Consider the following 18,299-nt stretch of genomic DNA (forward strand, 5'->3'; position numbering starts at 1 on the left):
CCAGGCACTGACTGCACTCTGTAAAACACCTTACCCCTGGCATCTCCCCTGAACTTTCCTCCGCTCACCTTAAACTCATTTCCTCTGGTGTTTGCTATTGTCGCCCCCAGGTAAAAGGTGCTGGCTGTCCACCCCTCATAAGCCCTCAATCTTATATACTTCCATTTAATCTCCTCTCATTATGGGGAGAGATTATGTTACGAGCCCAGAGGACCCCAAAACCTTGCAGCAATAGATATTCAGCAAGGCAAATGGTTACTTAAAAGTTGCTTTTAATTATCTTCAAACATGAAACCAGGATCAAACTTTAATTTATTACTTTTAACTTAACCGAACTAAATCCCCTTCTAATTCTAAGCGTACATGTATGTAATGTGTATGTACGTTCAGAAAAGTTATTTAATTCAGTCCAATCTCACTTCTAATTCCTCCAAGTTCACTGGTTGCAGGCAATTCTTATACTGTGCACAGAATTTAACATTTATGAAGTTCACCAAGTTTTTGTGCTTGAAAGGTTAATGGTTATCGCTGAGGAAGGTTCTTAGAGAGATTTGTTGTTCGCTGGACGCAAACTGATTCCTTGTAATCAGCCACTTCAGTGTCTTGCTGAAGAAACTTTCCCCCTCAGGGTTCTCCAGATGATAACTTATTTCTTTCAGGTCACCACGGAGCTCCTTTTTGTTTCTCTTATTTCAAGTGGAACAATAAGCTGCCAGTCCTCTCCTTTTGCCTAAACCACAAGGGCTTTGACCAGGCTGAACTAAGCAGTCACAACCCATCTTCCAAATGGGGTTTTCCACAAGCTTGCCAGCTTGTCCTGTTCCAGTCCCAGCTGCTGCTGCTAAACTGTAGAACTGATCTCTCTCTTTCTCTCTCTGAGAGAAAGCCTGTTTTTCTCTCTCTGCTTGCAAACCACCATAAGACCCTCTTAGAACAGCAAGTTCCCCTCCACACAGCCTGCGGCTCTGACGAGTTCTTTCATCTGTCACCTTTTTGTAAACACCAATCCATTCATGTAGTCTTTTGGGCATTCTCCAAAGCTTTTGCAAAGGCTTTGGGGTCGACATGTCTAGCATGAGGAGAGCTCCAGTATTTTAAGTAAGATCTGTTTTAAAGTGTTGGTATATGACCTACACTAAAAAAACCCTGCCCCAATTTATCTCCCAAAAACATAACTGGGTTGACTGAGGATTTCTGAGGAATGAAGGAAGCTGAAGGGTCACCTAATAGAGATATGGAAAATTATCATGGATAGATTTTCCCTTGGCGGGAAGTTCAGGTTTATGGTGACAAGAGTTTTAACGGTAATTTAAAGGGGAAAGATTTTTTGAAGGAAAAATAGTTGATCTCTAAAACTCATTGCTAGGAGAAGGGGTGGAAACAATTTTTAAGAGACATTTGGGAAAGGCATTAAGGGGGATGGTCTGAATTGGATTCGTACAATGGTCAAAGAGGACAGTGTGGAGATGGGGGGTCAGTTTCTGTGCTGGACAACTCAATGACTCCACACACTTTATTTCAATAATTCTGCCTCATTGTCAAATTTGAATGCAGTGCATCTCATATACTCAAACACACACTCACTCACTCTCACTCACCCACTCCTGCACTCTTCGACACGGAGATTTACACAGAGACGTGAGCACTGACACATTCACACACACACAGACATACACGTGAACTCACACACACTGATTTACACACACACACACTGATACATATTTACATATTCACTCTCACACACTTGCACACTGAGGCATGCTCATACACACTCACACACACTCATATGTCCACTCGTATATACACTCGGAGACACAGAGATTTACACACAAACCTCACACAAAGAGACACACGCATGCACTCACACACATACACATTCTCTCTCACACACTCATGCACACTCCTATACACAATCACAGGCACACAAAGACCCACTGGCAATCACACATTCTCTCACACACAGATTCACACTCACAGAAAAACATGCACACTCACACACACACACACACACACACACACACACACACACACACACACACACACACACACATGCTCGCACACCCATGCACACACATTAACCCAGCTGACACTTTACCCTGAGCACTCTAATCTGATTGGATGATCGTTCCAATCTTCCACAGTCCACAGAGAGAGAGATGCTGGAGGTTTAAGAAAAAACTATTTCAAAGTCATTCACAAAAATCGTTATTTTCTAAACTCTTCTCCAAGTGGAAATTCAAGCGTTTTCATCCACAAAGTTGAAAGTAGTGCCTGCTTTGCAAACAACAAAACACTGAACAGGAAAAAGGTCAGAGCAACGGAAATTGAGAAATTACAGAGAAGGCTCCACCAGTGATATTTGGAAGCCATAGGATCACACTTCAAGAGGTAAGCAAATGATTCCATCATCTGGAGATTCAAGGAACAACAGGTCTGGTCGACACACTGCCCTTCTCATTATATGATGATGGTCTCACCAATTTTGGCCTGGGCCTAACTTGGAATGGACTTTCTCTGCCTGTGAATTGAATAACTTCTTGTGGAGTCGCACAGCATAGAAACAGGCCATTTGCCCTGCCACTGACTTTTGGGTATCTATCTCTGTTAGTCCCTTCTTCCATCACTTGGACCATAGCCATCTCTGCCTGGGTGATACAAGTGCTTCTCCAGACACATTTGGTAAATGTTCTCAGCAACTCTCTCAGGCACTGTATTCCTGGTATTTGCCACTCTCTGGACAAAGATTTCAGATTTTTTGTAGATATCCATCTACTCCTGATACGGTGAAAAATTGTTTAAATTCTACCTGATCTTTAACATTCTTAATTTTATGTCTTAGCAACCCGAAACACGATTACTCTACTTAGTTATTTACCCAGATGTAAAGATTGTGCTGCAGGAGGAGGACAGTCAGTGCACAGTGAACACATTGAACCAGTCCTGTGGCTGTCACTGAACAATGATGTCGGACCCAGGAAACACTGTATCGACGAGCCATAAAAAAAAACAACCCGCAGACGCTGGAAACGCATGGCAGGTCGGGCTGTAGAAAGAGAGAAACAGGGCAAACATTCGAGGTCCATAGCCCAAAATGAACTGCAGAATGAGAAGCAGGATCGAGGATTCAGGTCAATGATCCTTCGCTCTGCACTGACTCCGGTTCCTCAATATCCAAAGATTGAGCGATCTTGCCTTTGAATAGACTGAGCAACTGATGCTCCATATCCACTGTTATGGAATTCAATGCAACTATTCCTTTCTTGATGAAGAAATCCCTTCTCAGTTCTGTGGTGAATGGTCAATCTGTTATTTTGAAGCTGGTGTGGTTCTGGTCAAGGAAACGATGATCACCACATCATTCCTCTCAAGCAAGAACTTTCATTGAGTTCAACTCTTGTTCTTTTAAAGTACATCGTTGATTTGAATTCTGTAGGGTCGTGGCCCAGTGAGATGCAGTGAAAAACTTTCTATCACTATAACGGTGCAGTGCAGAAAAGTAATGGAGAAACTCAATAGGTCACACAGCGCCTGTGGCAAGTCAAGGGTAACCAATGTTTCAGCCCTTACCCGTATCTCCTCTCTTTCCTGCACATCTGCCCGGACCCCCTTCACCCAGAGAGCCAACAGGGTTCCCCTTCTCCTCACCTATCATCCCACCAACCTCTACGCCAACCTTGTTATCTTCCCGCTGCGTGGCCTGCTGAGTTTCGCCAGTTTTGGGGCATTGCACTACAACCCTAGGACTTCAGACTTTCCTTTCTGTCAATAACTACAAAACAAAAAGTAAAATAAATTAGAACAATATGGCAACCTACTTCTTCTTCCACACTTCAAAAAGAAATCCCACCTTAAGCAATCCCTTACTAATCTCAGAGCACCGATGGCATAGGGAATACTTAAGGTGGTAGGTGAGTGGAAAGGAAAGTTTGAAAACTGTGGTAAGCCACAGTACACATGTTTGGATGTATTAGGGCCGTCTCTGCCTGAGAATCCTCCCACAGACCCCTGAATAAATGTGACTGTGCCACAGACCTCCTCCTCAGTCCTGGGCAGTCGACCAGCATGGACGTACCTCCATTCTGTTCTGAAAAAAGCCTATCAGTTTCTCTACAACTTCTAGTATTTGAAGTTATTGATGGTGCATCGATTTTATTCAAAACTGTTTTTTTTTAAATAATGGATATTATAAAATATGATATTATATTTAAAAATATTATATTTTTTGAAACCAGCAAAGCTGGCTCAGCCCACAATCGCCTGACTTATCCAACATTTCTGAAATCTGGCTGTGTTGTTTCGAAGGGTTTCTGCAGGTCTCCTCTACTATCGTTCGATCAGAGGACAACAGGCTGCAAATACTGTATACTTGGGTCAGGTCCCTGGTATACTCAATGATCGGGGACACCCAGTCACATCCAGCGGCGAAGGACATGCTGAAAAGCCAGTACTGGAGGAAGGTAAACCAGGCCTTACGCAAGGCACTTCCTGGCTACCCGAAAACAGCAACCGGGGAAATCGAGAGCCTAATACTGTCGTGGAGAAAGGAGTCCTTGGCCTTGATCCCGACCACATGCGCCCTCTTTAAGGAACTCTCCCTTTGCCACAGCCTCAAAGCCCTGAAAAGGTGCCTGGGCTGCTTCTCCTACTATGCCCAGTGGGTCCTCAATTATGCAGACATTGCCAAGGCCGCCATGCACGAGGAGGACAAATCCACCCGTTCCAGATGGAAAGCGAGGCATCCAACGTCACCCTGGCTACCACCCTTAACCAGGCGGGCAGGCCATAGCCTTTTTCTCCCACACTCTCCAGGGCCCCGAAATTCAACACTCCTCCTTCGGAAAGGAGGTTCAGGCCATTATCGCGGCGATTCAGCACTGGAAATACTACCTCGCTGGCAAACGATTTACCAACATGCAGTTGCTTTCATGTTCAACAATCAGCGGTTAAATCAAAAACAATAAGGTACTAAAGTGGAGAATCAAACTTTCTACCCACAATTATGATATCTTGCACTGGCCTGGGAAATTCAATTATCCTCCAGATCCTCTATCCCAAGGAACATGTGCCTGCACACATATTGACCGGTTACAAGCCCTCCACAATGACCTCTGCCAACTTGCTTTAGTCCATTGAGTAGAGCAGGACCATGACCAGAAATTGTCAGGTCCGTGCAGAGTAAAAACCGCACATCTATCGACCAAACAGAGCCACCTGCTCCTTTGAAAACCTGAGCATTGATTTCAAGGGGGCCCTCCTCTCCTCTGACCGCAACTTGTACTTCCGCAACATCGTTGATGAGTACTCACGTTTCCTGTGCGCCATCCCCTTCCCGCACAGTCATTTCACTCTCTTCATCCTGTTCGGATACCCCTGCTGTATCCATAGCAACCGGGGGTCCCTTTTTATGGTTTTTTTTCAATACTGGCTGGTCAGAGGCATCACTACGAGCAGGTCCACCAGCTACAACCCCTAAGGGAATGGGCAGGTGGAAAGGGAGAGTTCTACCATCTGGAAAGCCATCCTCCTTGCCCTGAAGACTAGAGGCCTTTCAGTCTCCCGCTGGCAAGATGCCCTGTCCAAGGTGCTCCACTCAATCAGATCACTCCTATGCCTGTGTCTGCTTAAGAGTCTCTTGAATGCCACTAATGTTTCAGCCTCCACCACCACCCCCTGGCAAGGCATTTCAGGTACCTGCAACTCTCTGCGTAATAAATCTTACCCCTGATGTATCCCCTAAACTTTCTTCCCTTCACTGTGTTCAGATGTCCTCTGGTGTTTGCTTTTCACACCCGGGGTAAAAGGTACTGGCTACCTAACTTATTTATGCCTCTCTTAATCTTGTAGACCTCTATTAAATCACCACTCATCCTTCATTTCTCCAAAGAGATATATTGGCTTTGGAGGCAGTGCAGAAGAAGTTCTCCAGATTGATTATGGAAATAAAGGGTTAGCTTGTGTGGTGAGATTGAGACTCCTAGGTCTGTATTGACTGAAGTTTAGATACACAATCCTTTATCCGGAACCAAAACAGTGGATGTGGCTTGCATTGGGTGGCAAAACAGAGCTGAAGGATGAAGTAACAAATTGTGCGGAGATAAGATCAATCAAAACGAGGTGGACAGGGTACCCATCAGCTTGATAAAACGGAACCAGGAATATGGAGAGATAGAACATAGAAAATTACAGCACAGTACAGGCCCTTCAGCCTACAATGTTGTGCCAGCCTATGGAAACCATTGTGAGAATTGGAAAATTGGTTTGAAGGCCAATCCGCAGGACCATAAAAGTGGCAAAGTCCCATCCCCCATCGGCATGGTCTACCAGGATCGTTGACTGAAGAGGATGAGAAAAATCATTGAGGACCCTGACACTCTGCACTCAACATCTTTCAGCTGCCCCCGTCGGGAAAGAGATACAGGAGGATCAGAGCCAGCACCCCCAGGCTGAGGAACAGCTTCTTCCCACGGGCATTGAGAATGCTGAAGGACCAAAGGAACTGCTCACATGAACCATATTTCAGTAATAATCTTTATTTATTTATTTGTATATCTGAACACTGCATATGTCTGGTTGTGTGTCTGCCTGTTTTGAACTGAGGACCAGAGGACGCTGCTTCGTCAGGTTCTATTTGTGCAATCAGATGAGAATAAACTTGAACCCATAATACTCTATATTTCTTCCATAAAGATTTAGGAGACAGGGCAAAGTAGAGGAGTCAAAAAGCATGAAAGCTCTTCAGAAATAGGAGCAGGAGTTGACCATTTGGCCCATCAAACCTGCTCCACCTTTCAATAAGGTCATGGCTGACCTGGCTATGGACTCTGTTCAATTTAACAACCTTTACCCCAGAACCTTTAGAACAAAGCCTAGAACATTACAGCATTGTACAGGCCCTTCAGCCCATGATGTTGTGCCAACCCATATAAACCTACTCCCCAACAATTCTAAATTACCTTTAATTTCCCTATTATTTAAAAATCTAACTGCGTCTTCAGTTCTGGTCACCACATTATAGGAAAGTTGTGGAAGCTATAGTGTGGATGCAGAGGAGATTTATCAGGATGTTGCCTGGATTGGAAAATAAGTTTTATGAGGCAATGAGAACAGAGCTGGGACTTTGCTTTTTGGAGCACAGAAGGATGAGAGGAGACTTATAGAGGTCGACAAGAGTCTGAGAGGTATAGATAAGGTGGACAGCTACTGCCTTTTTCCCAGGACAGGAATATCAAAAACCAGGGACCATATGTACAAAGTGGAGGGAGGTAAGTTTAGGGGAGACATCGGGGCAAGTTTTTTTAAATTACACAAAGAGTTGTGGGTGCCTGGAATGCCTTGCCAGGGTGATGGTGGAGGTTGAAATATTAGGGGCATTTAAGAGACTCTTAGACAGGCACATGGATGGAAGAAAAATAGAGGGTGACGAGGTAGGAAGGGTTTAGTACTTTTTTTTGGTGGGAATATATAGGTCAGCACAGCATCGAGGACAGCACAGCGCAGCATGTTCCATATTCTATCTTGAATACATGCAACGAGGCAGACTTTGCTGCATCATGAGGCAGAGATTTCCAAGGATTTCTCAGTGGTTTCCAGAGTCAACACAAGGAAACACTATTTTCAAGGGGCAGAAGGATTAAGGGCGCAGATTTACATTGGTTATCAAAAAAATCCAAGGTCTCTTCAGAAACATTTTCTTTACTCAAGAGTAATATGATCTAGAAAGATCATCTCAGCTTTGACATCCATCCCCTCCCCAAGGTCTCTGCTCAAAGTTTATGGGCTCTCTTCCCTGTGAAGAAGTCAAGTTTTGCTTTCTATTGTACTTCTACTGTCTACATTAAAAAAAAACACAAAAAAAATTATGTTACCTGTGGTGCAAAGAAAGCAAGGCTTTTACTTCAATGTGCTGTGGACTCCAAGGTGGGGGTGGGGGCCGCTGAGAATGGCTGATCTAGGTTGAACAACTGATGGTGGAAACAAATTCAAAGGAAACTTGTGAAGGTTATCACATCTCTGCTTGAAAGGGAATGGACAGGTATTATGTGCTCCCATTTTCAGTTCATTTTCATTTGTGTGGGACTGTGACTTTAAGGGAACAAATTTAACAGAACCCAGTCGGCTTTAGAGATTGACTGTGAGCTGACAGCAGGCTGAGGACAGCATGACCCCACATTCGATACTTCTGAGGAGAGAGGAAGTGTCTGGAAGCACAGGCACAGTGACCATGTGGCCAGCATGTTAAAAGACACAGTGCACGGTTTGATCAGGGGCCATTTTAAGGAGACAGCACTTTGGAGCAGAACTCTTGGAAGTCATACAGTGCTGAGGTGGCCTCGTGTGGTAATTAGACAATTTGCCTGATTTCTCCTTGTTATAGGGGAACGAGTATACTACTCCGTGACTAAAAGGGAAGGTAATTTTGAACAGATGACCCACAAAACAGTTCTGGACACAGAGGAATTCTGCAGATGGATTGTGACCATTATGTTATATTTTATATTGTATATAGATATGTTTTAAAGGAGATAAACTGTATGGTTTTTTTTTAGTGCGGGTCACATACAAACACTTCACAATGCAGATCTCATTTAAAATGCCAGAGCTCTGCCCAAGCCAGACAATCCAGGCTCCAAGTGCCTTTGCAAAAACTTTGAAGAATGCCTATAGAGACTTCACCAGTAGGTGTTAATTGGAAATGCTGTGGAGTAATGGATTCTTGTTTTTGAAATCAACGGATTTGGAAGATTGGGTCCGGTGCTGCAGTCTATCTAAGTGAAAGTTGCTGTTCTAAATGGGTCATGTGGTTTTCTCTCTGCTGGAGAGAGAGAGAGAGAGAGAGAGAGAGAATTCAGTTCTACAGCAGCAGATGGGACTGGAACAGGACAAGCTGGCGTTTTGAAGATGGGTTGTGAGTTCTTAATTCAGCCTTTTCAAAGCCCTTGTGGTCCATACAAGAGGAGATGGCTGGCTGTATAATCTTTCACCTAAGTTAAAGGAAACAAAAAAGGAACTCTGTGGTGACCTGAAAGAAAGAGGTTTTCATCTGGAAAACTTTGATGGGGCAAGTTTATTTGGCAAGTCACTGAAGTGGCTGATCGAAAAGAATCAGTTTGTGTCCAATGAGCAAGAAATCTCTCACTGAAAACTGACAAGAACCTTCCTGAGCGGTAACCATTTACCTTTCATGCACCAAAGCCTGGTGAAGATTCATAAATGTTAAATTCTGTGCACAGTCTAAGAATTGCCTGCAACCAGTGAACTTGGAGAAGTAAGAAGTGAGATTGGACTGTGAACCAAAGAACTTTTCTGAACTTACACACACATTATGCCGAAAATTAGAAGGGGGTTAAGTTAACTCAATAGTGATAAGTTAGAGTTTGATCCTGTTTTCATGTTTAAAGATAATTAAAAGCAACCTTTGTTTAAGTAACCATTTGTTTTGGTGATTTTCTATTGCTGCTGGATTTTGGGGTCCTCTGGGCCTGTAACCCACGAGAAGGGTTCTGGAAGCTTTGTGAAAATCACCCGCTTCATGTCCCCATTCCAAAGAAAAGGGGAGTTTTTCATTGCCTCTCCTCTGAAAAGCACATGGACAAGGATCTCGTGAGTTTATTACAGTCTGTTACCCACCTAGTTTGTGAACTTCTTTGCATCCATTTAAAGCCTATGTGTCAACATGGGATTTTCCAAGACTGAACTTTGGAAGACTGCCTGAGCTGTTGTGACTTGGGATATTCCACACACACCTACATAAGTTTGGGGGGGGGGGGGGGTTTAAGTAGATTAATTAGATAAGGTGCTATATTATAGTTAATTAATAATTTAAAATATTATTTTAAATATAACACTATCTGGCCTAATTTCTATGGCTGCTGTCTGGTACAAAACAGCAGGACACTGGGATTAGTTCCTGCTGAGAAGGCAAAGGCTGGAAGAGGTAGGTTCTGCAGGTTAGGAGATCACTACAGCAAGCTGCCAGCTGAAGAGGTGAATGCAGGCTTGATATTGATTCAAGAAAAATTCGGATAGGTACATGGATGGGAGGGGTATGGAGGAATATGGTCTGGGTGCTGATCATTGGGACAAGGCAAATATTAGTACAGAACAGACCAGATGGGCCAAAGGGCCTGTTTCTGTGCTGTAATGTTCTACGGCAGTGTCTTAAAAAAGTAGCCTCTATCCTCAAAGACCCCCACCACCCAGGCTATGCCCTCTTCACTCTGCTACCATCAGGGAGCCTAAAGACGAGCACTCAGTGGCACAAGAACGGCTACTTCCCCGCTGCCATCAGATTCCTGAATGATCAATGAACCAAAAACACTGCCTTACTTTTCATGCACTGTTATGTTATTATTATTTTATTTTTTACAGTAATGTTGTAAGATGGTTATAATACGAATGTTTGCTCTATGAGGCTGCCGCAAAACCCCAAATCTGATTCTGTTTCAGGTTTAAAGGAGGTGTTCCTCCAACGTGCAGGTGGCCTTGGTTTGGAAGCACGCGAGTCCATGGGCAGACATGTCGGCCTGGCACGTTTTAGTTCATATCTATCTGGATTGTCCCTATTCCGGAAGTCGGTCATGGGATGGAATAGAGGGGGATTCACTTTGGATCTAAGCCTTGTGTCTCTGCAATGGGATTAAATGAATCACCCAGATACGGAGCCGACACGACTTGGTTGGCCTGAATGGCCTTCTTTCATTGCCATCATTCTACATGATAATGGTACACTTGCAAACAAGCCTTATGTTCCCATGTGAGATCAAACAATTGGAGGGAGCTTTCCTCTGCATTTAATCAGGGGGTTAATTCTTCAATAAGAGAGTGGTGGGGACATGGAATGAGATGCAAGACAAAGTGGTGTAGGCAGGTACGTCAACTTCTTTTAAGAAATACTTGGATAAGTACAATGTTGTCACAGTGCCAACGACTGTGGTTTGAATCTGCCCTGCGTGTAAGGAGTTTGTACATGGATTCCCTCTGGGGGCTCTGGTTTTCTCCCACCGTTCAAAATGTACCAGGGTCGTAGGTCAATTGGATGTAATTGGGCGGCACGGGTCGAAAGGGTCTGTTATCGTGCTGGATTTCTAAATTAAAAATTAAATGATAAAAGATAACTCCATGATTAGAAGCAGGTTGTAGATCTAATACGGACAAGTGGGTCGAAAGTGTTGTTCAGCACACACAACCTGGCCTGTGTTTCTGTGCTATAAAACTCCATGCTGTCTGTGCCATGAGATTCGTTGAGAAAACAGGCTACAAGGATCTTTACTCTGTATTCTTCCTGTTGTTTCTTTATTTGTGATCATGGCTAATGGATAATGGTCCAGGATCAGCAAGTATCTCACCTGTCCCACACACCTGTTCTGGGGGAAATTAGTTGCTGCAATCGCTGTCTGCCTCTGACCTCCGCCGAAGCTGTCCAGGAAGTGCTTCCTGTGGCCAACGGCTGACTAACTTCCTCATGATGAACATTCCTTGTTTAATATAGCACTAAAAATGCAGGCGTTGGATGAATCAGCTGTTGTTTTGACTTCTAATATTTGAATGGCAACTTTTGGGAGTTCTGTTAACTGTTTGATTTCAAAATGCCTCATCCCAAAACTCTTCAGAGAAATTTAAATTTGAAATGTAAACATATAGCACAGTAACAGGCCTTTTCGGCCCTCGAGCCTGTGCCGCCCAATTACACCCAATGAACCTACAGCCCCGGTATATTTTGGAGGGTGGGTGGAGCACCCGGAGGAATCCACGCAGATACAGAGAGAACTTACAGACAGCACTGGAGCTGAACCCTGGGTGCTAGCGCTGTAACAGCATTGAGTTAACTGCTGTGCTAACTGTGCCGCCACTAAATAGCTCATGTCATATCAGAAAAGCTGGAATGTCTTCACAATTTGAATCTCTTCAAGCTGGAAGTGCAAGGCCCCTTCAATCCCCAGTTATATGCACCCCCAGCGTTAAGAAACAACAGTCGGGAAACAAGCCCAAGCTGAAATGTTCTGATTTACAACAGATAGTCTCACTCCTAATGTGTTCAAATTTATAAATTTAGACATACAGCGCGGTAACAGGCCATTTCGGCCCATGAACCCCTGCCGCCCAATTCCACCCAATTAATCTACAACCTTTTTGAATGGTGGGAGGAAACCAGGTGCCCCTGGGGAAAATCCACACAGACACGAGGAGAACATACAAACTCCTTACGGACAGCATGGGATTCGCGCCCCGGACCCGATGACTGGCGCTGTAAAGGCGTTGCGCCAACCGATACGCCAATCGCACTGCCCAAAAGTGATTTCAATTTGCGTGGCATGCACCAGCAAGAAGAAGTAGGGCCCGCCAGCGACATTACTTCATGAGGAGTTTGAGGAGATTCGGTAGGTCACCAAAGACTCTCGCAAATTTCTGCAAGGGTAGCGTGGAGAGCCTTCTGACTGGCTCCATCACGGTCTGATGTAGAGGCACCAATACACAGGACAGGAAAAGAGAGTTGTGAACTCGGCCAGCACCATCACGACCATCAGTCTTCATTCTATTAAGGACATCTACAAGAGGCAGTGTCTTAAGGACCCCCATAACCTCTTCACTTTGCTACCAGCATGAAGGAGGTATGGGAGCCTGTAAACACCCAATGATACCAAAACAGTTTCTTCCCCTCCACCATCAGGTTTCTGAATGGACAACAGTATTTTTCTCTTATTTTGCACTAATTTATTCTTCCTTAAAAATGTAATTTTGAGCAATAGATTAATACTGCCGCAAAGCAACGAATTTCGTGATCTGCTCACGACAATAAATTCTGCTTCAAGCTGCTCAGCACCTCACTGCAGTACTGCGGCATAGCTGTGCCTTAGCATACAATGTACCCCTGGGGGAGAAGGGGAGATGGCAACGAGACAATGCCAGGAGAACACTCCCAAAGTCAAAACTAATGCCACTGCTGGCAACAACAAAAGAATCACGCAGCCATTGCATACCAAGAGAAACAAAATACAGCAGCTCAATTCAATACTTCAATGTGCCATGCTGATGTTATTAATAACTCATCAAAATGGACAACAAAATACAGTCAACACAGGCCCGCGATGATTATGTTACCTCAAACTCATTTTATGATATTAATCTGCTTTGAAGTATTGATCAAACAAACAAAGTGGGGGGGGGGGGGGGGGGGCGGGGTTTGGAGAGAGATAAATCCCTGTGAGAAATAACTCTAACCTTTGGACATAACTGGGTTTCGAATAGTTTAATTGAGAGACCACGTTATAGGTTTCGGAGCCATCTGTTCTGGTCACCTTACTTGTGAGAGGATCTACTCAGTTTGGAGGGGGAGCAGAGGATTTCAAGGTTTGAGTTCCAGGGAAAGGTTGTGCAGACTAGGGTTTTTTTCTCTAGAGCGTAGAAGATTGAGGGGGGACATGATAGAGGTGTTTAAGATTTTAAAAGGGACAGACAGAGTAAATGTGGATAGGCTTTTTCAATTAAGAGCGAGGGAGATTCAAACTAGAGGACATGGTTTAAGATTGAAGGGGGAAAATTATAAGGGAAACATGAGGGGAAATTTCTTTACGCAGAGGGTGGTGGGGATGTGGAATGAGCTTCCGACAGACGTGGTCGAGGCGGGATCATTGGTTACATTTAAGGAAAGACTGGATCGTTACATGGATAGGAGAGAACTGGAGGGGTATGGACTGGGTGCTGGTCAGTGGGACTAGGAGGGTGGGGATTTGCTACGGCATGGACTAGTAGGACCGAACTGGCCTGTTCTGTGCTGTAAGTGGTTCTATGGTTATATGGTTATATGGAGGTTCACCAGGTTGACCCTGGAAACGAAGGGGTGAGCTTATGATGAGAGATTTGGGGGAATATAAAAATTCAGAAGGATGAGAAGATATAGGAGGAAAAGTAGACCCATCGGCCCATCTCTGTCATACTACTCACGAGCTGATCCAACTTTCCACTCAGCCCCACTCCTCGGTTTTCTCTCCATAACCCTTGTTCCCCCGACTAATCAAATACCTGTCAATCTCTGCCTTAAATACACCCAATGACCTCGCTTCCACAGCTGCCTGTGGCAACAAGTTCCACAGATTCACAACCCTCTGACTATAGAATTTTTTCTGTGTCTCTGTTTTAAATTGTCAACTTTATATCCTGAAGTTATGCCCTCGAATCCCCCACCATGGGAAACATCCTGGCCACATCTACTCTATTCAGGCCTTTCAGCTTTCAAAATGCTTCTATAAGATCCCCCTCACCTTTCTGTTCTCCAACCAGTACAGTCCAAGAGCCAACAAACGTTCCTCATAATGTTAACCCTTTCATTCCTGGTATCATTCTAGTAAATCTTTTCTGAATACTCTCCGACAGCTGGCCTTCTCTCAAATAAGACAGCCAAAACTGTAAACAGTACTCCAAGTGCGGTCTCACCAGTGCCCGAGAGAGTCTCAACATTACATCCCTGATTTTATATGTTATTTCTCTAGAAATGCATTCGCCTTCTTCACCACCGACTCAACCTAAAGGTTAACCTATAGGGTGTCCTGCTCGAAGACCCCACCCCCCCAAGTCCCTTTGCACCTTTGAAAGGAGCTCTTACAGAGACATGTTCAAGGGATAGATGGGATAGAAGCAGGGATGTTGTTCCCACTAGCAGGTGAAACCAGGACATAGCCTCGCGATTCAGGGGAGCAGATTAAAGATAAAGATGAGGAGGACTGTTTCGCCCAAAGAGCAGTGAATCTAGAGAGTTCTCTGCCCAAGGAAGCATTAAATGTTGCCTCATATATTGCATTTAAGAAACAGATTTTTAGAATAGCAGAATTAAATGCTATTGGGTACAAATGGTTAAGTATTTGACAAAGACTGCCTCATTGAATGTATTCAAAATTCAGAGATTTTATTTGGGGAACTATTAAATGAAATGAAATACAAGGATATAAATGCAGGGATATGGGGCTGAGTCCACTGCCTGATTAGCCATGATCTTATTGAATGGCAGAGCAGGCTTGACAGGCCAGATGGCCGATTCCTGCTCCTATTTCTTATGTTCTTTTGAGAGACATGGTTTCTTTCCAGAATGTTTGGAAGGGAACAATAAGCCTCCAGTCCTTTCCCCCCCCCCCCCCCACAATATTTGAATAATTAGATATTTGTAGTCGGATAGCTGGTATCGCTGAAAGCTCAGACTCTCTCATTTTCAGATTTAATTTGTAGAACCAAATAACAACTACAGCACAGAAACAGGCCATTACGGCCCTTCTAGCCCATGCTGAAACTCTTACACTCTCCTAGTCCCATTGACCTGCACTCTGCCCATAACCCTTCATACCCTTTCCATCTATACACCTATCCAATTTTTTTTATAAAAGATAATATTGTTCCTGTCTGCACTACTTCCACTGGAAGCTCATTCCACATGGACCCCGCTCTCTAAGTAAAAAAATTCCCTCATGTGTTACACCTAAACTTTTTCCCCCTAACTCTCAGCTCATGTCCTCTTGTTTGAATCTCCCCTATCCTCCATTGACAAAGTCTATCCGCATCTACTCTATCAATTCCCCTCAACATTTTAAAGACCCTTATCAAATTCCCCCCTCAGCCTTCTACGCTCCAAGGAATAAAGACCTTCCTTGTTTCACCTTTCTCTATAACTTCGGAGCTGAAACCCAGGTTTCATTCTGGTCCTCTCTCTATTTTGTTCACGTCCTTCCAATAATTTGGTGACCAGAACTGAACACAATATTCCAAATTTATTGAATTAACTAAGATCCAGAATTAAAAGATTAATATTGGTAAAGTTGCGGCGAAATCACATAGACCTTTCTGATCTCCTTCAGGTAAGGAAATCAGGCTTTGTGGCCCTTAACATGCCCACAAGAAGGTGATTAACTCCAAGGCAACAGCCCAACTCTCTGTTCACCTGCAAGCTAACTGGAGACTAGCAACGAATGCTGACCATAGCGGCACATCCCATGGAACAACAATGAGCATTAAATGAAAGCATTAAATTAAATGGCTATGGTCCCTACCTGTTTGGTCATGGAGTCGATCAGCCTTACGAATAAATCCTGCTCTGTCCGTATCCCTGTTGGAAGGCAGGGAAGGAAGGAAAAAGAATAGATTAACATTTTTTTCACCTCATCAGAACACCCCCTCCCCATAGGATTTCTGTTAAAAATATTTATATTTTGGAACATGGAACCAAACAGGAACAGATCCTTCTCACTCACCAACCTTGATGCCAACTTAAACCAATCCTGTACAAGGTCCCTCTCCCTCTAATTCCCTGCCTGTCACGTCCCTATCTAAACGCCTCGTAAATAAATATATTTTTTTAAATCTATATCGAGAAACACTTGAGAGAACAGGGATTGGAAGTGGTGAATTGGTCAAAAATCAGTAAATGCCACCTCGTGTGCGGAAGCCAAGTGAAAACTGCCTTCAAAAGCACTAATACCCTATCCAATCCTTGGTTATAAAAGAGGGGCAGTGGCTCTTCAGATTTTGTAGATTTCACATTAGAACCAATGAACACTACAGCACAGAAGCAGGCCCCTTCAGCCCTTCTAGTCTGCCTAGTCCTCTCCTTAGCCCCCCCCCCCTCTCCAAGCACCTCTCCCATTCATGCACCTGTCCAAATTCTTCTTAAACGTTAACGTTGAGCCCACATTACCTGCGCTCCCTTTACCTTTGGTTTAATTCTGTCCCTGTCCTTTTACCCCACGATATGTTTCCCGCTCTGATATTTATCTCCAGACTTTCTCCCGCTTTATTTCTATTCTCTCCTGTTCCCCTGTGCAACCTCCTGACGCCAAAGCAATTTTTGTTAAAAATCCTGCTCTACCCACGCAGAAATATGATCAAATCCTCGGTCTGTGCCGCTCAGTTGCGACTCAAAGCGCAGCCTCAGCCACCCTGCCTCTCTGTCCCTGTTTCACGGATCAGATTGAAGCTGGATTTGCGAAGGAGCGGGCGGAGGAGGGAGGGGGTGGGGGGGATTGTATTTTGCCTCGCAGAGAGATCCAACTGCCTTGTTCGTAAAGCCAGATCAGTGGTGGGGCTGAGTGCAATCTGGGATGGTTTGTAGAAGGTGATGGAGAACTCTGCGGGAGCCGGGGCGCCTCGCCAATGGTTTAAACCCCCCCCCCCCCCCCCCCCACTCCCCCAGATGTTGGAAATCAATGGAGAGAACACTGGAAACACTCAGCAGGGCAGACAGCATCTGCCCCCGGGGTGGGGTGGGGGGGGGATATCGAGAGTGAGCATTTCAGCTCAATGATCCTTCCCGTTGAGGGTCTCGGATCCCACCTGATCGCCTCTCCCTTCACACAAGCCGCCTTGACCTGCTTATTTTGTTTCGTTTTCAGTCGTTGGCTGCTTTCCTGCTTCTCCCACACACCAACACACGAGGAAACGACGGCACGAATGTCTTTGCTAAATTCCAATCAGGGCAAACGCTGCGTGTTAAAAAGAAACCTCCGCTTTGCAAATGTAGTTTTCCCAGCAGTAAAGTTTAGTTCCAAATACACGTGGCAAAGATTCGATTAAAGCAATATCTTATTTTTTATTTAATAGTTTGCATTATTTCATTAGGTCCGAATTATTTGTTTTAATCTTCGATGCATTTCTCGAATTATTTTTTTTTTGGAAAGCTTCATAAAACATTTAAAAATGGGTATAAAATCAAACTGAAATTGTCCAGATAACTTTTACGCTTGCATTTAAATTATTTCTTCTCTCGCCGTCGGCGTAAAAAGGGAAGGGAGACGGGAACATTTCTGAATCGAGGGACACCTCCGATCGATCTAAACCCATCGGAGACTTGTCTGTCGCTACCTTAAAACAGAGGGACTCGCTCAAACTGGGTGTTGATTGTTTTGTAAAAATATTTATTGTGTCTATTTTCATTCTTGGTTAATATATATATATATATATATATATATATACACACACACATACATATATATTAGCGTGCGTTAAACGGTGTATATATGTATAAATACACGCACACATCTATAAACGCATACATTAACATGCGTTAAACTGCATATATATTAGCTTGCTTTATACGGTGTATATATAAACGCACACACATATATATATAAACACATTAACATGCGTTAAACTGTGCATATGTGTGTATATATACATACAAGTATATATATATTAGCTTGCGTTAAACGGTGTATATATACACGCACATATAAACACATTAACATGCGTTAAACTGTGCATATGTGTGTATATATACATACAAGTATATATATTAGCTTGCGTTAAACGGTGTATATATACAC

At 43.9% G+C, this 18,299-nt stretch overlaps 1 protein-coding gene across 1 annotated transcript in view; it reads right to left on the bottom strand.

Moving 5' to 3' along the window:
* The window catches only part of LOC138756972 (transcription factor COE3-like), a 462,275-nt gene that overhangs the window by 441,043 nt on the left and 2,933 nt on the right, over window positions 1-18,299 (bottom strand). The window contains exon 4 of the mRNA XM_069923497.1: window positions 16,032-16,087. Coding sequence (XP_069779598.1) covers window positions 16,032-16,087 — 56 coding nt within the window. The remainder of the gene's footprint in view (window positions 1-16,031; window positions 16,088-18,299) is intronic.

The sequence above is a fragment of the Narcine bancroftii genome, chromosome 3 (genome assembly GCF_036971445.1).
Source record: "Narcine bancroftii isolate sNarBan1 chromosome 3, sNarBan1.hap1, whole genome shotgun sequence".
NCBI lineage: Eukaryota > Metazoa > Chordata > Chondrichthyes > Torpediniformes > Narcinidae > Narcine > Narcine bancroftii.